This window comes from Rhipicephalus sanguineus, chromosome 1 (assembly GCF_013339695.2).
Source record: "Rhipicephalus sanguineus isolate Rsan-2018 chromosome 1, BIME_Rsan_1.4, whole genome shotgun sequence".
In the NCBI taxonomy this organism is placed as follows: Eukaryota; Metazoa; Arthropoda; class Arachnida; order Ixodida; family Ixodidae; genus Rhipicephalus; species Rhipicephalus sanguineus.
This window is the reverse complement of record NC_051176.1, coordinates 234,909,639-234,925,977: the sequence shown is the minus strand read 5'-3', so window position 1 is coordinate 234,925,977 and position 16,339 is coordinate 234,909,639. Positions and strand designations below refer to the sequence as shown.

Here is a 16,339-nt window from a genome sequence, read left to right as displayed (position 1 = left end):
CTGGTATTTTTCAGTCATTGCTACGAGCGAAAAACTACTAATCAAAATTCCTGTGCGCATAAACACCATTGTTCTCTTAAGGGAACCTCCTGGAAAGAGAGGGTTAAGATTTCCTTTGACACGCCTGCACATCTTCGTGGCAAAAGAAGGAGCTCCACTCACAACTGAAGAAATTTTCATATGCTGGGTGAACGAAAGAAGGGGGAATTAAATGGTTCGCTTTTCTCTGATGTGTCTTGTGACCCGTTGTTGAGCAGGTCAAATGCATTTTGTATTCTACATCAGGAGTGATACAGAATAAAGAAGTGATTTTGAGAGATTGTAGGAATAGTTACTATATTATGTTGCATTACCAATCGTTGTTGTCAGCGCAAAAAACGCCGAAATTCGCTCTTCTGAATTTCTTTGTGCTGATCAAAGTGGACGATTGGGCCAGTAGGTGATTCATGATCGACTTTGTGCTTGCTGTAGTGCAAAGTTGAAAGAGACTGCGCCTACAGAACATGAAAGGAGAGCTTCACGAGAACTTCCAGCCCATTAGGGTAACCTATTGGTGTATCTGCGCCAACAGGATTCAAGACAATCACCTGGAGCATATGAGTCAGACGACCGTGAGAAAAAAAGGGGAAAAAAAGAAAGAGAAAGAAGAAATGCAATTATGATAGATAAGTGCCTTTTTTAGCGGGATAGACGGCTGATCTAGAGATTATTACACAACACGTCAGTCGTATATGTTCTACTATACGTTCATTCCTAACAAAAAAACTAACGAAGTTCACATTTTCCGGTGTACAAGATCATCTTTCAACGACTGTATCATTTTTGCACACCCGCTTAGACGGCGCCAAGCTTGCGGTGGCAGTCACATTTCAATAAGAACTAAATGAAAACAAATAAAAACCATATTTAACTTCTTTTTTTTTTTTACTCTCATTCCTAGCGTTCTCAAACATATCCAGTTCTAATTTGAGGTAACGCAAGGAGCGAACAAGCATCACCCAAGTGGTACATCAAAGGAAATTTGGTTATTATGCAACCACAATATCCTGTTCGTACCCAAACATAATGGTTCCCGCTAGCTGAAAAAAGAAACTCGGAAAGCAGCATGCTGCTTCAATATCCCACCGGTACGGCAGCGCAAGAAACTAAACAAACAAATAAAAACACGATTCTCTTGATGCATCGCGGGCGCATCTATAACGGCCAGACATTTGGCGTGGCACGTCTAGAAAAACTGCCGATTCATTGCCAGTCGTCGCCGTCGAGATAACGCCGACACACAGCGCTCTCTTTTCTGCGCACTGAGGTGAAGCGACAGTCTCGGGGCGTGTGTACTGTTTCTTTTGATTCTCTTTTATTTAGTGCCGCGTCACTGCATACGTCATGGCGGGACTTTTGAATTCTTTAAGGTCGATACGCCACGTGGTGTCGTTCACGCGAACTAGGCCGCTGGTGTCCAGAAAAGCTGCATATGCGAGCTTTAACAGCCTCGCTGTTAAAATAGTGGGAACGCGCCACCGACGACCACCCCCTCCTCATTTCGACAAAGGCACAAGGGTCATCGTCAGGAAAAACACGTAAAAAAAAAAAACGCCAGGCCTGCGCGGACAGCGCAGCACAGTCACAGCGAAAGCTGGCAGAGCGGCATTTCTAGAGCCCGTTATAAACTCTCTTGGGGCAAGCACACGAGCAACGTACCCACTACGCCTCAAATCATAATTTTTGTGAAGTTGGGAAGCACCCACCACGACATTATTCGTCATTCTAAGGAGAACCGTGGTAGCCGCTAAACGCTTGTAAGGCATTATGTGCACTTTGTTTATGCTGTGGCTAATGATGAATTATAGAAGAGTCCTTTATAATGGGTCGGAAGCATTCAACAACCCACTCGTTGCGCAATTCGCATTGCGTGACGCCTGATTACAGAATTCGCGTTGTGTGACGCCTGCTTGTTATTTTACTCTTCTACCACGCTACATTACATATGTCAATGTGGTTCCTTCCCGACATGAAGCCTGTATAGGCCCTTTTTGCAAAGCAGTTTCAAGCACCGGCACGGCTGTGAGGTAGAATACTGGGCGCCACTGTAGAGGGCCCAGGTTCGAACCCCGTTCTATGCTGGACATTTTTTTGCCGTTTTCTTTTTTCTTATTTTGTGCGATAGCGGTTACGGACACCGGCGGCGGCGGCGGACAACTACGGCGCCAAAAACGGCCCTTGTTGGGATCTCATAACAGCTTTCGCTGTAAAACGCAAAACGAATGAGTGAGCTCATGTATAGCAAGGAAGATCAACACAAGCGCTTTACCCCGTGCTTTGTCCATCGGAACTTCTGTTTCATGATCGATCTACTGAAATGTGTGCTTTGGTTCTTCCACGGGCTTACATGTATTAAATGGGAAGCATTTCTTAGCGAACTTCTGCGACGTTGAGCGTATCTATCTATCTATCTATCTATCTATCTATCTATCTATCTATCTATCTATCTATCTATCTATCTATCTATCTATCTATCTATCTATCTATCTATCTATCTATCTATCTATCTATCTATCTATCTAGCCGCCTACGACTTAGTGCTCTCCTGGCCGTTTCGTTAACGGGACTTATATCAAAATTGGTATGGCACAACATGATTGTATGACGAGCACAAATGATAGGTCATAATAGAGCACTGCACGGGCCGATTTTTCCGGCCCGGGCCCGGCCCGGCCCGAAAACGCCATGCTCCGGCCCGCCCGAGCCCGGCCCGGTGTTCTTAAATGTGGCCCGTACCCGGCCCGGGCCCGAAAGGTTTGGGCCCGGCCCGGCCCGGCCCGTTTCAGCTAGTTATGCTTTGCGCATAAAGGAGGCACTGTCCAACCTTCGGTTATTGTGAAGATACCTGCCGCACACAAGATATTTTATAGAGAATGTTTTAGGAATTTTTGGTATATTTAGGAATTTAGGAATTAGGGATTGTTTCAGTGTCACGACTTTGACTGGTACTGTGCATACTTTCGGTGAATTACGCGCGTAACACTCTTGCGAAATGATTGCAGGGCAATATAAAATATAATTTGTCATAGCTGGCTATTTCATGTACGCACGCAGTGCTAACCACGTAATCTCATTTTTGCATTTCAAAGAACAACTACAAAATATAATACCTGCATAAAGTGGAGAAAAACGCATGGCAGAAATTTTTAGGTTGAGTCTACATCAACTGCATACGAGCTAGGGCTGTTGAGTAAAAGTAGCAAGTCTCCTGCAAACTTCATCTATTGCACAATGCAATGAAAAAAAAAAAAAAAAACGTGCTCTAGCGGCTTCTGGGAGGAATACGCCAGGCTGGGCAGCGTTACATAAATTAAAGCTGTCGTGTTGACGCCTCGGCAGGCAACTGCACCCAACCTACACTACGTTTTCGTGTTTAAAACAACAAGGTTCTTTGTCCCACCCTTCTTCCCCGAGTCACCGCCACCGCCACTCGGGGCAACGAGTGTCTCTATGGTCTGGCGCATCACCACTAGTAATGGGAAAATCAACAACGGCGTTTGCTCTGGGTTAAGAGTCGCTCCGCATCTTGCACTTAAAATGCACGAAAAACAGCTCCTGAAATATTAATGACTCGCAAGTCGTGTTGGCCAGTCTACGGGCATGCGAGCGTAGCTGCATACTCGGAATGTTTCCCTAGATACCAACGCGCACATCTTATATACACTAATCTAGGCAGTTTACCGTTGCATGGGCGTCCGGAGGGGGGTGCAAGGGGGGGCAGCTGCCCCCCCTTGGAATTCTGGATAATGATTTTCTATGCAGTAGCAGTAAGCTACACAGCTTGATTAGCACACTCCAGTCCCGCATATCCGCGTGAAACATCATTCAGGATAACCAGCCAGCTTTGCACGTTACATACTGCTATGGACTAATCTTGCCGGTCATGTCACGGCAATGAAACAAAAGCTACCTATGCTGTATGCCCCCCTCCCCCACCCTCTGCTGATGCACCCCCCTGGAAAAAGTTCTGCGGACGCCCTTGTACCGTTGCTTTCCTTACACGATACCCAAGAACGTCTTTCACTCACTATAATGGCGGAAGCTTATATTAGGCGTTTTTTGAAATCCCGAGTAGCATACCGATGGAGCAAAATTGTAGACGTCTTGTACTGTGCAATTTCTGTGCACGCCAATGCACTCCAGGTTGTTTAAATTACCCGGAGACTTCAACGACGGCGTCTCATATAGCCTGGGTCGCTTCGGGAAGTTAAACCCCACAAAATAACAAAAACAAAGCCACACAACGTACACACGCAATTATACCTATACGTATGAGACCCGGGCCTAATACGGGCCTGGCTCAGGCCCGAGCCCGACCCGAGCCCGAAGATCAAGGGCCCGAGCCCGGCCCGGGCCCGATCCAAGAACCCCTTACCCGGCCCGGCCCGGGCCCGTGCAGTGCTCTAGGTCATAACATGAAAATCGTGACATGCATGTCATGAACGGCGTGATTTACATGCCACGGTCTTAGTGCTCTTGCGGCCGTTTCGTTAACTTGATATATACCAAAATTGGTATGGCGTGACAAGATTGTATGACAAACATAACTGACGGGTCCTATCGTTCAAATCATGACACGCATGTCATGTACAGCATGATTTAGATGACATGGTCTCGGGATGCTCACGGCCGTTTAATTAGATGGATATATACCAAAATCGGTACAACGAAGCATTTCTGTACGGTGAGCATAAATGACAGGTGGTAAGATGAAAATCATGACATGCATGTCATGTACGCTATGACATGCATGCCCCGCTCATGGTGCGCTTGCGGCCGTTTCGCTATGTTGACATGTACTAAATTTGGTATTGCGTGACATGACTGTATGCAGAACATAAATCACAGGCGGTAACATGAAAATCATGACATGCATGTATCGTAGGGCATGATATACATGTCATGCTCATGGTGCGCTCGCAGCTGTTTCGCTCGCTTGATATGCACCAAAATTGGTATTGCATGACGTGACTGTACGACGGACATAAATGACAGGTGGTAACATGACAATCATGTCATGCATGTCGTGTAGGGCATGATATTGTCACGGGGTCGTGACGTCGACGAAGACAGCAGTCAGCACGTCCGAGATGAAACTGTTTATTTGGCCGAACTTGTGGCCGGGAAACTGATAGTCAAACTACAGCAATACACGCTGTACAATAATAGCGGCGAACGGGGCGTCGACCGTCGATCAACTGACAAGCAGTCAAGCGCGTCGGCTTTTGTACAGGCGCTATCGAACTTTCCAGCGATATCGCTGTTGGCGGCGTTATCTCTCGACAAAGCTGGAACATTCTCGTGCGGCGCGTAATCTGAACGGATTGTTCCAAAACAATCGCGAAGCTTCCTACACATCACGGCGAGGCTTGCGCAGCGCGTTGCCCACAGTCTTTGTGGGTGAAGCTTCAACGCATGAAATAAAAGACTCGCGGCAATGCCCCCCTCTGAAAAAGCATCGTCCCGATGCTTAAAAACAGAACATGAATACATGCAATACTAAAGAAAACAAATAAAGAAAGCGAACATTAGAGTCCTCAGGTGCGTTAACGAGCATAGTACGGTTTAAGGCGCACCACATGCACGACCTCGGGTCGAGCTCGGCGCCTCTGAGAGTTCGTGATGCCGTCGGGGACAACCTCGTAGTCGAGTGCGCCGAGACGTCGAAGTACCTTGTACGGTCCGAAGTATCGTCGAAGAAGCTTCTCGCTCAGTCCGCGTCGTCGTATTGGCGTCCAGACCCAGACACGGTCGCCGGGCTGGTATTCCACGAATCGTCGTCGAAGATTGTAGCGACGGCTGTCGGTGTGCTGCTGGGTCTTGATGCGCAGGCGGGCGAGCTGTCGTGCTTCTTCGGCGCGTTGTAGGTAGGTGGTCACGTCGATATTTTCCTCGTCGGTCACGTTTGGTAACATGGCGTCGAGCGTCGTTGCCGGGCTCCGTCCGTAGACCAACTTGTATGGCGTCGTCTGCGTCGTTTCCTGTACGGCCGTGTTGTACGCGAAGGTCACGTACGGAAGGATGGCATCCCACGTCTTGTGTTCGACGTCGACGTACATGGCCAACATGTCGGCGATGGTCTTATTTAGACGCTCGGTGAGGCCGTTGGTCTGTGGGTGGTACGCGGTGGTCCGGCGGTGGCTTGTGTGGCTGTATTCCAAGATCGCCTGAGTTAGGTCAGCCGTAAACGCCGTACCTCTGTCGGTGATGAGAACCTCTGGGGCGCCGTGTCGAAGGACGATGCTCTCAACGAAGAACTTGGCTACCTCAGCGGCACTGCCTTTGGGCAGGGCTTTTGTTTCGGCGTAGCGGGTGAGGTAGTCGGTGGCCACGACGATCCATTTATTTCCACAAGTCGACGTTGGGAACGGCCCCAGGAGGTCCATCCCGATCTGCTGGAATGGTCGCCGAGGAGGCTCGATCGGCTGAAGGAAGCCTGCTGGTCTTGTGGGCGGTGTCTTTCGTCGCTGACAGTCTCGGCACGTCCTTACGTAGCGAGTGACGTCGGCGGCAAGGCGCGGCCAGTAGTACTTTTCCTGTACTCGTGCGAGCGTGCGGGAAAGTCCGAGGTGTCCAGCCGTCGGGTCGTCGTGCAGGGCATGCAGGATTTCTGGTCGCAGTCCTGAAGGTATAACGACAAGGTAGCTGGCTCGGGCAGGAGAGAAGTTCTTCTTTACGAGGACGTTGTTTTTCAAGGAAAATGATGCCAACCCTCGCCTGAATACTTTTGGGACAACGATGGTCCTGCCCTCCAGGTATTCAACTAGACTCTTCAGCTCCGGGTCGGCTCGCTGTTGTTCGGCTAAGTCGTCGGTACTTATGGCTCCCAAGAAGCTGTCATCATCGTGGTCGTCGGGCGGTGGTGGGTCGACGGGGGCACGAGACAAGCAGTCGGCGTCGGAGTGTTTCTTTCCGGATTTGTAAACGACGGTAATGTCGAATTCTTGAAGTCGTAGGCTCCACCGTGCGAGCCGACCTGAAGGGTCCTTCAAGTTAGCTAGCCAACACAATGCATGGTGGTCGCTCACAACTTTGAAGGGCCTGCCGTAGAGGTAGGGGCGAAACTTGGATGTAGCCCAGATGATCGCTAGGCACTCCTTTTCCGTTGTGGAATAGTTCGTTTCTGCCTTTGATAGCGACCGGCTAGCATAACTGATGACCCTTTCCTGCCCGGCAGTCTTCTGCACAAGGACTGCGCCGAGTCCCACGCTGCTTGCGTCGGTGTGGATTTCCGTATCGGCGTATTCATCGAAATGCGCTAGTATCGGAGGCATCTGAAGGCGTCGTTTCAGTTCTTCAAATGCTTCGATTTGCGCCGTTTCCCACTTGAATGGCACGTCGGTCTTCGTGAGGTGAGTTAGCGGCTCGGCGATTCGTGAAAATTCCTTGACGAAGCGCCTGTAGTAGGCGCACAAGCCGAGAAAACGGCGCACGGATTTGGTGTCGCTGGGTGGCGGGAAGGCAGCGATGGCAGCTGTTTTCCGCGGGTCTGGACGAACACCATCCCTGCTGATAACGTGACCCAAAAACAAGAGCTCCTCGTACGCGAAGCGGCACTTTTCAGGCTTCAAAGTGAGGCCGGAGGTCTTGATTGTTTCAAGTACAGCTTCAAGGCGCCGGAGGTGTTCGTCGAAGCTTGAGGCAAACACAACGACGTCGTCCAAGTACACGAGGCACGTCTGCCACTTCAAGCCAGCCAGCACTGTGTCCATAACACGTTGGAATGTCGCAGGTGCCGAACAAAGACCGAAGGGCATGACCTTGAACTCGAAGAGGCCGTCTGGTGTTATAAAGGCCGTCTTTTCTCGGTCTCTCTCGTCGACTTCGATTTGCCAGTAGCCGGTCTTGAGGTCCATCGACGAAAAGTACTTCGCGTTGTGGAGTCGATCCAGGGCGTCGTCTATCCGTGGAAGAGGGTACACGTCCTTCTTCGTGATTTTGTTCAGGCGACGATAATCGACGCAGAAACGTAGGGTTCCATCCTTCTTCCTCACTAACACTACGGGAGACGCCCACGGACTCTTGGACGGCTGGATGATGTCATCGCGTAGCATTTCGTCGACTTGCTTCTTAACGGCGTCCCTTTCTCGCGTCGAAACCCGGTAGGGACTCTGACGGAGTGGTCGAGCATTTTCTTCCGTTATGATACGGTGTTTAGCAAGGGGCGTTTGCCGGACCCGTGATGACGACGAGAAACAGTCCTTATATTTCTTCAGAAGGCATCGGAGCTGATGGTGTTGGCGGGCGGGAAGGCTTGGGTTTACGTCGAAGGATGGCTCAGGCATTGCGGTTGTCGTTGTAGCTTCGTCAGAATCTGAAAAGGCAAACGCATCGCTGACAGCCAAGATTTCTTCGATGAACGCAATCGTCGTGCCCCTGCTCAGGTGTCTGTATTCTTGGCTGAAATTCGTTAGCATCACGCTTCCTTTCCCTTCATACAGCCGAGCAATGCCTCTTGCGACGCAAATGTCACGGTCTAGCAGCAAACCCTGATCGCTCTCGATGACACCTTCGATGCATTCAGCCGTTTCGGTGCCGACGGGAATTATGATGCTGGATCTAGGAGGAATGGTGACTTGATCCTCGAGCACGTTCAGGGCATGTTGACATAGGTTCGTATCCGGCGGTGTCGCTTTCTCCGACGATAGGGTTATCGACCTGGTTCTTAAGTCGATGACGGCGCCGTGGTCACTTAGGAAGTCCATTCCAAGTATCACATCCCTGGAGCAGTTTTGTAGGATTACAAAGCTCGCAGGATAAGTCCGGTTGTTCATAGTGACTCTCGCCGTGCAGACACCAATCGGCGTTATTAGATGGCCTCCAGCGGTCCGGATCTCGGGGCCTTCCCAAGCAGTCCTAACTTTCTTCAACTTTGCTGCGAACGGCCCATTGATGACGGAATAGTCGGCTCCAGTATCGACGAGAGCGGTGACGTTGTGGCCGTCGATCAGAACGTCGAGGTCGCTAGTCCGCCGTCTTGCGTTGCGGTTACGTCGCGGCGTCGGGTCACGGCTACGTCGGTTTGCACCGCTGCTTCCGCGTTGCGTCGTCAGGTCTGCTTCCGGTCGCAAAGTTTCGTCTTCAGGACGTCGACGTCGTTCGGCATGCGGCGGGGGCTCGGAACTTCGTCGCGGTGTCGTCGTCGACGGCGGAGGATCTTCAGGATTTCGTCGTTCAGCAACCGCACCTCCACCGGTTGCTGCCCTTAGTTTTCCGGATATGGGCTAGGCGACCGGCCCCGGTTTGGGCCAGTGTACTGCCGGCGGTGCGATGACATGTAGCGGCCGGGCGACGGTGAGCGGGAAGATCGTCGTTCTTGCCACTGTGTGCCTGTGAGGTAGTCGTCGATGTCGCGAGGCCGTTCGCCTGGCTGCGGGCGCGGCGCGTTGACGGGGAATCCGCGTAGCCCCATCTGACGGTACTGGCAGCGGCGGTACGTGTGGCCGGCCTCCCCGCAGTGGTAGCACAGCGGGCGGTTGTCAGGGGCGCGCCAAACGTCGGTCTTCCTTGGCGCGTAGCGCGGGGCATTGCGCTGGGCGACAGGAGGACGGTAGGGTGTCGGTGGTGGTGGCGGCGGCGGCGTCTGGCGGCGGAACTGCTGCGGCGACGCGGCGTCTTGACGTGGACGAGGAGCGGGGGCGTTGCGTCGGGCTGCTGCAGCATAGTTCATTGCTTGCAGCTGCGGCTGCGCTGCATCGGGGGTGCCCAGCGACTGCTGGATTTCCTCGCGGACCATGTCGGCGATCGAATCCACTTGAGGCTGCGCTGAAGGCAAGCAGCTTGCGCAGCTCCTCCCGCACTATCGCTCTGATGGTTTCCCGTAGGTCGTCGGTGCCTAGCGAGTGCGCTTCGGTGTGGCCTGTCGACAGGGTTGAGCGGTTGTATTGCTTCGTCCTAATCTCGAGGGATTTTTCAATTGTTGTGGCTTCCTTTAGAATTCGGTGACAGTTTTCGGTGGGTTCCGCACCAATCCTGCAAAGAGGTCTTGTTTCACTCCCCGCATAAGGAAGCGGACCTTTTTATCCTCAGGCATGGCAGCATCGGCCAGGCGGAAAAGTCGCGTCATCTCTTCCGTGTAGATAGTGACCGTCTCATTCGGTAGCTGTGCTCTTGTCTCCAGCAAAGCAGCGGCCTTTTCCTTGCGGACGATGCTCGCGAAGGTATTGAGGAACGTCGTCCGAAAGAGGTCCCAGGATTGAAGGCTCGATTCATGGTTTTCGAACCACGTTTTCGCGGCGTCTTCTAAGTAGAAGTAGACGTGGCGCAGCTGCTCCTCAGTGTCCCAATGGTTGAAGGTGGCGACTCGCTCGTACGTCTCCAGCCAGCTCTCCGGGTCTTCAAACGACGATCCACGGAAAGTCGGTGGCTCCCTTGGCTGTTGCATCACTACCGTTGTAGGTGGCAGGGGGTCTGTCATCGTCTCGGTGGTCGATGTGACGGTCTTCGGCTGCCTGGCGTTTTCGGGAAGGAGCCCGTACTCTGGTTGTAGTCCCTTCTGCCGGCGGCTGGTTCGAGGATCCGGGTTGTCCTTAGAGTCGTCTTCTTCGCGGCTTGGGCTTGGGTCAGCGCTCCGCGGTGGCGTCCGGATCATGAAGCAGCACCTCCACCAGATGTCACGGGGTCGTGACGTCGACGAAGACAGCAGTCAGCACGTCCGAGATGAAACTGTTTATTTGGCCGAACTTGTGGCCGGGAAACTGATAGTCAAACTACAGCAATACACGCTGTACAATAATAGCGGCGAACGGGCCGTCGACCGTCGATCAACTGACAAGCAGTCAAGCGCGTCGGCTTTTATACAGGCGCTATCGAACTTTCCAGCGATATCGCTGTTGGCGGCGTTATCTCTCGACAAAGCTGGAACATTCTCGTGCGGCGCGTAATCTTAACGGATTGTTCCAAAACAATCGCGAAGCTTCCTACACATCACGGCGAGGCTTGCGCAGCGCGTTGCCCACAGTCTTTGTGGGTGAAGCTTCAACGCATGAAATAAAAGACTCGCGGCAAAATACATACCATGCTCATGGTGCGCACGCGGCCGTTTCCCTAGCTTGATATACACCAAAACTGATATTGCGTGACGTGACTGTATGACGAACATAATTAATGAGAGGTCCTAACACGCAAAATCATTACATGTATGTCATGTACGGCATGATTTACATGACACTGTCTTGGTACGCTTCTGGCCGTTTTGTTAACTGGATATACACCAAAATTGGTGTGGCATGATATGAGTGCGTGATGAACATAAACGACAGGTCATGCACTGCATATACCAGATTATACGTTTCATTATATTAAAGATTGTAAATGCATGAATACAAGACAAACATGCGATTACCGTGAAGCAGATGTGATGACATAAATGACTTCATTTGCCTCAAAGACAAACAAGGCGATGTATGCTGCTCTTTTCCGACCACTTCGCATTATATCGATTCCCACAGTGCGTGGGATCTGCCGGATTTTTGTCAAAAGAAATGGTTCCTTGAAAGAACTCATGTATAGGCTGCACGTCTGTCAGGAGAAGAGAATAATGTGGTCTGCAAGGATTAAGGTTGAGGTAACAAAAATGTCAGGGCTTAATTAGTAAGAGGAACAAATCAAGATGGGATGTTGGGTAGTTTAACATTCGATAAAACGTCCTCAGCGAGGTTAGTACAACATCAAAACGAAACGAGCTTTCACATAAAGTTTGAAGAAATTAAGCAATTATTGATATTTCGGGACGGCCACGGGCACTTTGGTCGGAGTGAACGATAACGCGAGAATGTGTCAGGTGCCATAAACTGGAGGATGTCACCTAAAGGTTACCCCACGACTGCTTTATCACGTGTGGTTTCGGTCGGACACCCAACGAGCGATCGAGAAGATGGACGCTCTTCTGTCGTCCATGCAACAGCCGAATACTATTCAATGATGAGGTAAGGGGACACAAGCGGCTCCGACAAGGCGTTTAAGCCTCCGTCGTTTCACCTGATGTGCGCACTTGTGATGCTTGATCATTGGTTCCGAAATTTTAATCAGTGCAGCACCTCTCACATTTCAAGCACATTACCTTGTAGATAAACTTGGATACCCTCAGATCTGGAGAAGCATATGCACGAATATTTTATACGTCTTAAATTCCTTGTTTGCGCGTGGGAAATTTTTATGCCGTTCGTGCCAAAAGTTCTTAAAAGTACCACGCTCATATATCTTCAGTGTACGTAGTGAAGCTTCGCACTCCTTCGTGCTTCAATTTTTCCTGTAGCGTGTCAGCGTCGGCAGCATGCAGACAGTCTCGATTAACTAACATTTCAATTTCTACGCGTCGAAATTACGATCAGATTGTGACGCACGCGATAGTGTGAACTACGGAGTTTGAGCACATGAGGTGCGTTAAGTTCGGCTAAATCTAAGCCCAAGCAGCCGAATTCACTAAGCTTCTCATCCAGTAAACCAGAATTTTTTTTTTTTTTTTTTTTGGGGGGGGGGGGGTCAGCCATATTTTCTGCATGTTTCAGCGTTCGTTTGTATGTGTGCGCGTGTATATATACACATGCAAAATTGAAAACTTTCGGGGAGGGGGGAAAGGGTTTGACCCCCCCCCCCCCCTTGGCTACGCCAGCATCTGCCGCATGCGCTCTTTGCTATAGGCTGGATGTATTCAATAATAGCACGTACAGTGACAGGATTGGCTGAAAATTTCGCTTCCAAACATTCCTCGAGTAACAGTCTATTACTGAATACAGCTAAAGCTTTTTTTTCACTCAGCCCCGATCCGAAAGTGGCTGCTGCGGCCGAGATGGAATCCGCAACACCGAGCTGAGCAGCAAAACGCCGTGCACTGAGCGAAATAGGGTAAAGTTGGAGCAAATGCAGTCGTTAGACCTTTTTCATCAATGTGTCTCCATGAGAAAAATAAAAGCCTGTGTCGCATATGGGGACCAAGTTGGCGTATTGAGTTCGCGCTGTTCACTGGTGTAGGTCTCATCGAGGAGGAGAAGGAAAAGGAAACATTTTAATTTCCTTAATTTAGCTTTTTTAAATGGCTTTTTTAAGGCTCCTACAACAGAGATGATTGTTTGAAGTGTCACCATTCATATACTTAATATACATTTCTCAGAGCAGCAAAGCAGGCGATCAACCAGGCTAACTTTTCTACCATATCATTAAAGCATGTATCTTTCTAACTCTTCTCAGCACTTTAGAGACAATAAACGGCTGCAGCAAGCCACTCCGATGGCTGAGTAGAAAGTTCAAATTTATTGTTCGCATTAAAAAAAAGTGTTACGCTAACTATATTCAACACTATGATGCTCGACTGCTGAACTATGATGCTCGACGGCCGCGGCAGCCGCACTTCGATGGAGGCGGAAAGTTAGAGGACCATGTACATCGATTTAGGTGCACGTTGAAGAACACCACATGGGCAAAATTTTCGGAGCCCTCCCCTATACGGCGTCCCTCATAATCATACCGTTGTTTTGGGACTTACAACCCCAACAATTATTTGGACAAGGTATTAGCGAAAATGGTCAGCCATTGGCCGCACGAACAAACAGCTCTGGGAGTGTGGCCCCATATTAAATTATATATGTGCAAGCAGTGGCGGATGCATCAAATGCCGAGGGCCAGTGGAATGATGTAAATTATTACTCATTTGTTTATCGCTGTGTCATAATTTTTATGCGGCTTTGTGGTCAACGAAATTTCGGGACAGGCACCTTTCCCACTGCCTTTTATTTTAATATTGCAGGCAATGGATTCGCGAGCAGTTAGGAGGAAAATCTGCATATTCCAACTTTCTTTTGAAACTCTGCATGCATTTGAGCGCTAACTCGAATTCATCGCGTGTACAGGGGACGCGCCATTTCGTGTCCGCGGTTTGCGCTCTTGATGGGCTTCAGCGTCATCGACCCAGAGTGCCGCTTTTCATTGCTGAGGTTTACCCCAGCATGTCACTGCGACCTGGTTGCTAGAACGGCCACCAAATCAGAGAACTGTGGAGTTCGTCTCATATGTGTAGACGAGTCTGCATGGAGTCGACAGCTCAAAGAAAATGCGTGAATAGATTTGGCCTCACATTATAAGGGCTCGTATACACGAAACACTCACTCGTTATATCTGGGGAAAAAAAAAACTCTGCGAACTTTGAGTCTAACATTTTATTGGCGAATGTGGCTGGCCAATTTTACAAACGAGCGCTCGTAAGCGCTCTTTGTCATTGGTTGGCTGCCTTCGTTAAGCGCAAGCATGTCTATGGCACTAGGATTGCTTTTTTTGTTATTAATGCCGAGTCTAGCGCAAGAGCGTTTTGTGCACACGGGGTTCTGGGCATTAACGAAGGGCGATCTGCTCGCAGGTGGGGTCGCAAGAAGTCCTTTCTTCTTACCATCGCGGTGAGCCTGGTGGGAGGAATAGGGGCCGCCTTCCCTGTCACCTACGAGGGCTACATCGCCTGGAGAGGCGTTGTGGGCATGACCTATCCAGCCATCTTCCAGACACCGTTCATCATGAGTGAGAGCAAACTCTCACTCACAAGCACCAACCTCTCAGTAGCCGAAACGACCATTCACTCACGCCTCACGCTCTTGCAGCGATATTTATTGCATTTCGTAAAGCATTGTTGCTGTAAGTTCACTGTGGCACTACGAATAACCTTGCCGCATTACGTACGTTAAGACTTCCGCAAAGAAAAAATACATACGCGTTTAAAAAAAACAGCTTGCGGTAAGAAAAATCACGTGACTCTCCTTGAAAGCTGCTATATATGCATCGAGGTCCTTGTCAAGAGCTCCTTTGTTATCGCGCGTTTACATATGCAGAAAAAGTGGGACTTCGTTTGACGCTCCTAACGCTCCATTGATCGAAAAAGCGAGGGCGGGAGCTTTCCTTATTGGTTCTTATAAGTACGAAGCATTTGGAATATGACACTCGAACCTCACAGCAAAAAGTGGTTATGTGCGCTGTGGCATGGAAACAATCGACAAAGGACGTAAAAAGGCACTGAAAACGATAACTCGGCTGTTTTGTGTACTCGTTACTGACATAAGTGAGCGGGAACCGGTGGAAACACATTAGTGCGATCGAACCGTTACGACACCGTTAAATTTGCGGCATCACGGCGAACTATGAAGTGCCGCATCCTCGTGCAGTTAGTGTGCACGGAGATCCTGACTACATTTAATGGAATACCTATATTCACAATTGTCGTAACCGATTCACGATCAAGCGTATAAGCAAAGTGTGTCGATTGGCTCTTGCGGCGTCCGGCAGACCATTTCTTTAGCGGATGGCTTTCCCTAGCTTCGCTGTCGCTGATCGAGCCATTGGTGCGACTCGGTTATTCGCGGACTGACACTGATTGCGCGCTGCTGTGCATTTTATCTGGCTCATTCGTTGCATATATTCATTGCTGGCGTCCTCGATTTCGTGGATCTCAGTGAAGGGTAACCGTAATCAGCGGCAGGAAAGCACGAGGAATTTTTAGGGCAATATTATACACCCCCTCAACGTGTAGGCGAGTAACAGTTCGCTTATAGCTAGGTTTTTATCCAATGAAGTACATTTAGGTGTGTTAAAACAATTTAAAAGTGTGTTAAAACAATTTATGGCAAACAATTTTGATTGAGTACGAGTACAAAAAAAAACAAATATGAAATTGAATGCCGAATATTTTGTTATTTCCGAGTATAAAGGATGTAGTGTAAAATTTGCGTAGGTGCCTTAGTAAAGAAAGGCTCATTTACACTATTTGAGTGATACCGTTCACAACTGGACGTCAGATAACTGAGGAACTTCCCTACAACAAGCAACTTTCAGTTATTTAGTACACCATGACGATGAGTGTAAATTGGAACAAGGGAACAGCACATGATGCACGTATGTTAATTGAAGGAGGAGCCAAATGTACAGCATGCATGTCTGTTTAAGGAGTTGCAACCGAGACTGAACTGGTTGAAAAAAAATGCTTTTCCTGACTGTAGCCAACAAATTCATAGGTTGTCTGAAGGTGATCACGTGAATGACTGGAGGTTATCTGTGCAGACGGCGGCTTCTGCCACGCGTTCTCTGAGGGGCTGGTGCCTCTTTGCTAAGTATCTGCGCTCTCCTTCAGCATGCCATTCGAAACAGTCGTCACATTCTTTACTCCCCCCCAAACCACCAGCACGTTTCGTAGTTCTTTATATTCGTACAGAAATGAATATTCCACAATTTTCCCCGATCAGCGAACTCTCCCACCAAATATACGATAAGAACAACAGTGATTGTTGCGCATCGAACATTCGCATACACCTAAGTTATTAATTTA

The 16,339-nt window shown here is 49.5% G+C and overlaps 1 protein-coding gene across 1 annotated transcript in view; it reads left to right on the top strand.

Moving 5' to 3' along the window:
- The window catches only part of LOC119374883 (organic cation transporter protein), a 62,267-nt gene that overhangs the window by 38,120 nt on the left and 7,808 nt on the right, over positions 1 to 16,339 (top strand). The window contains exon 4 of the mRNA XM_037645090.2: positions 14,390 to 14,544. Coding sequence (XP_037501018.1) covers positions 14,390 to 14,544 — 155 coding nt within the window. The remainder of the gene's footprint in view (positions 1 to 14,389; positions 14,545 to 16,339) is intronic.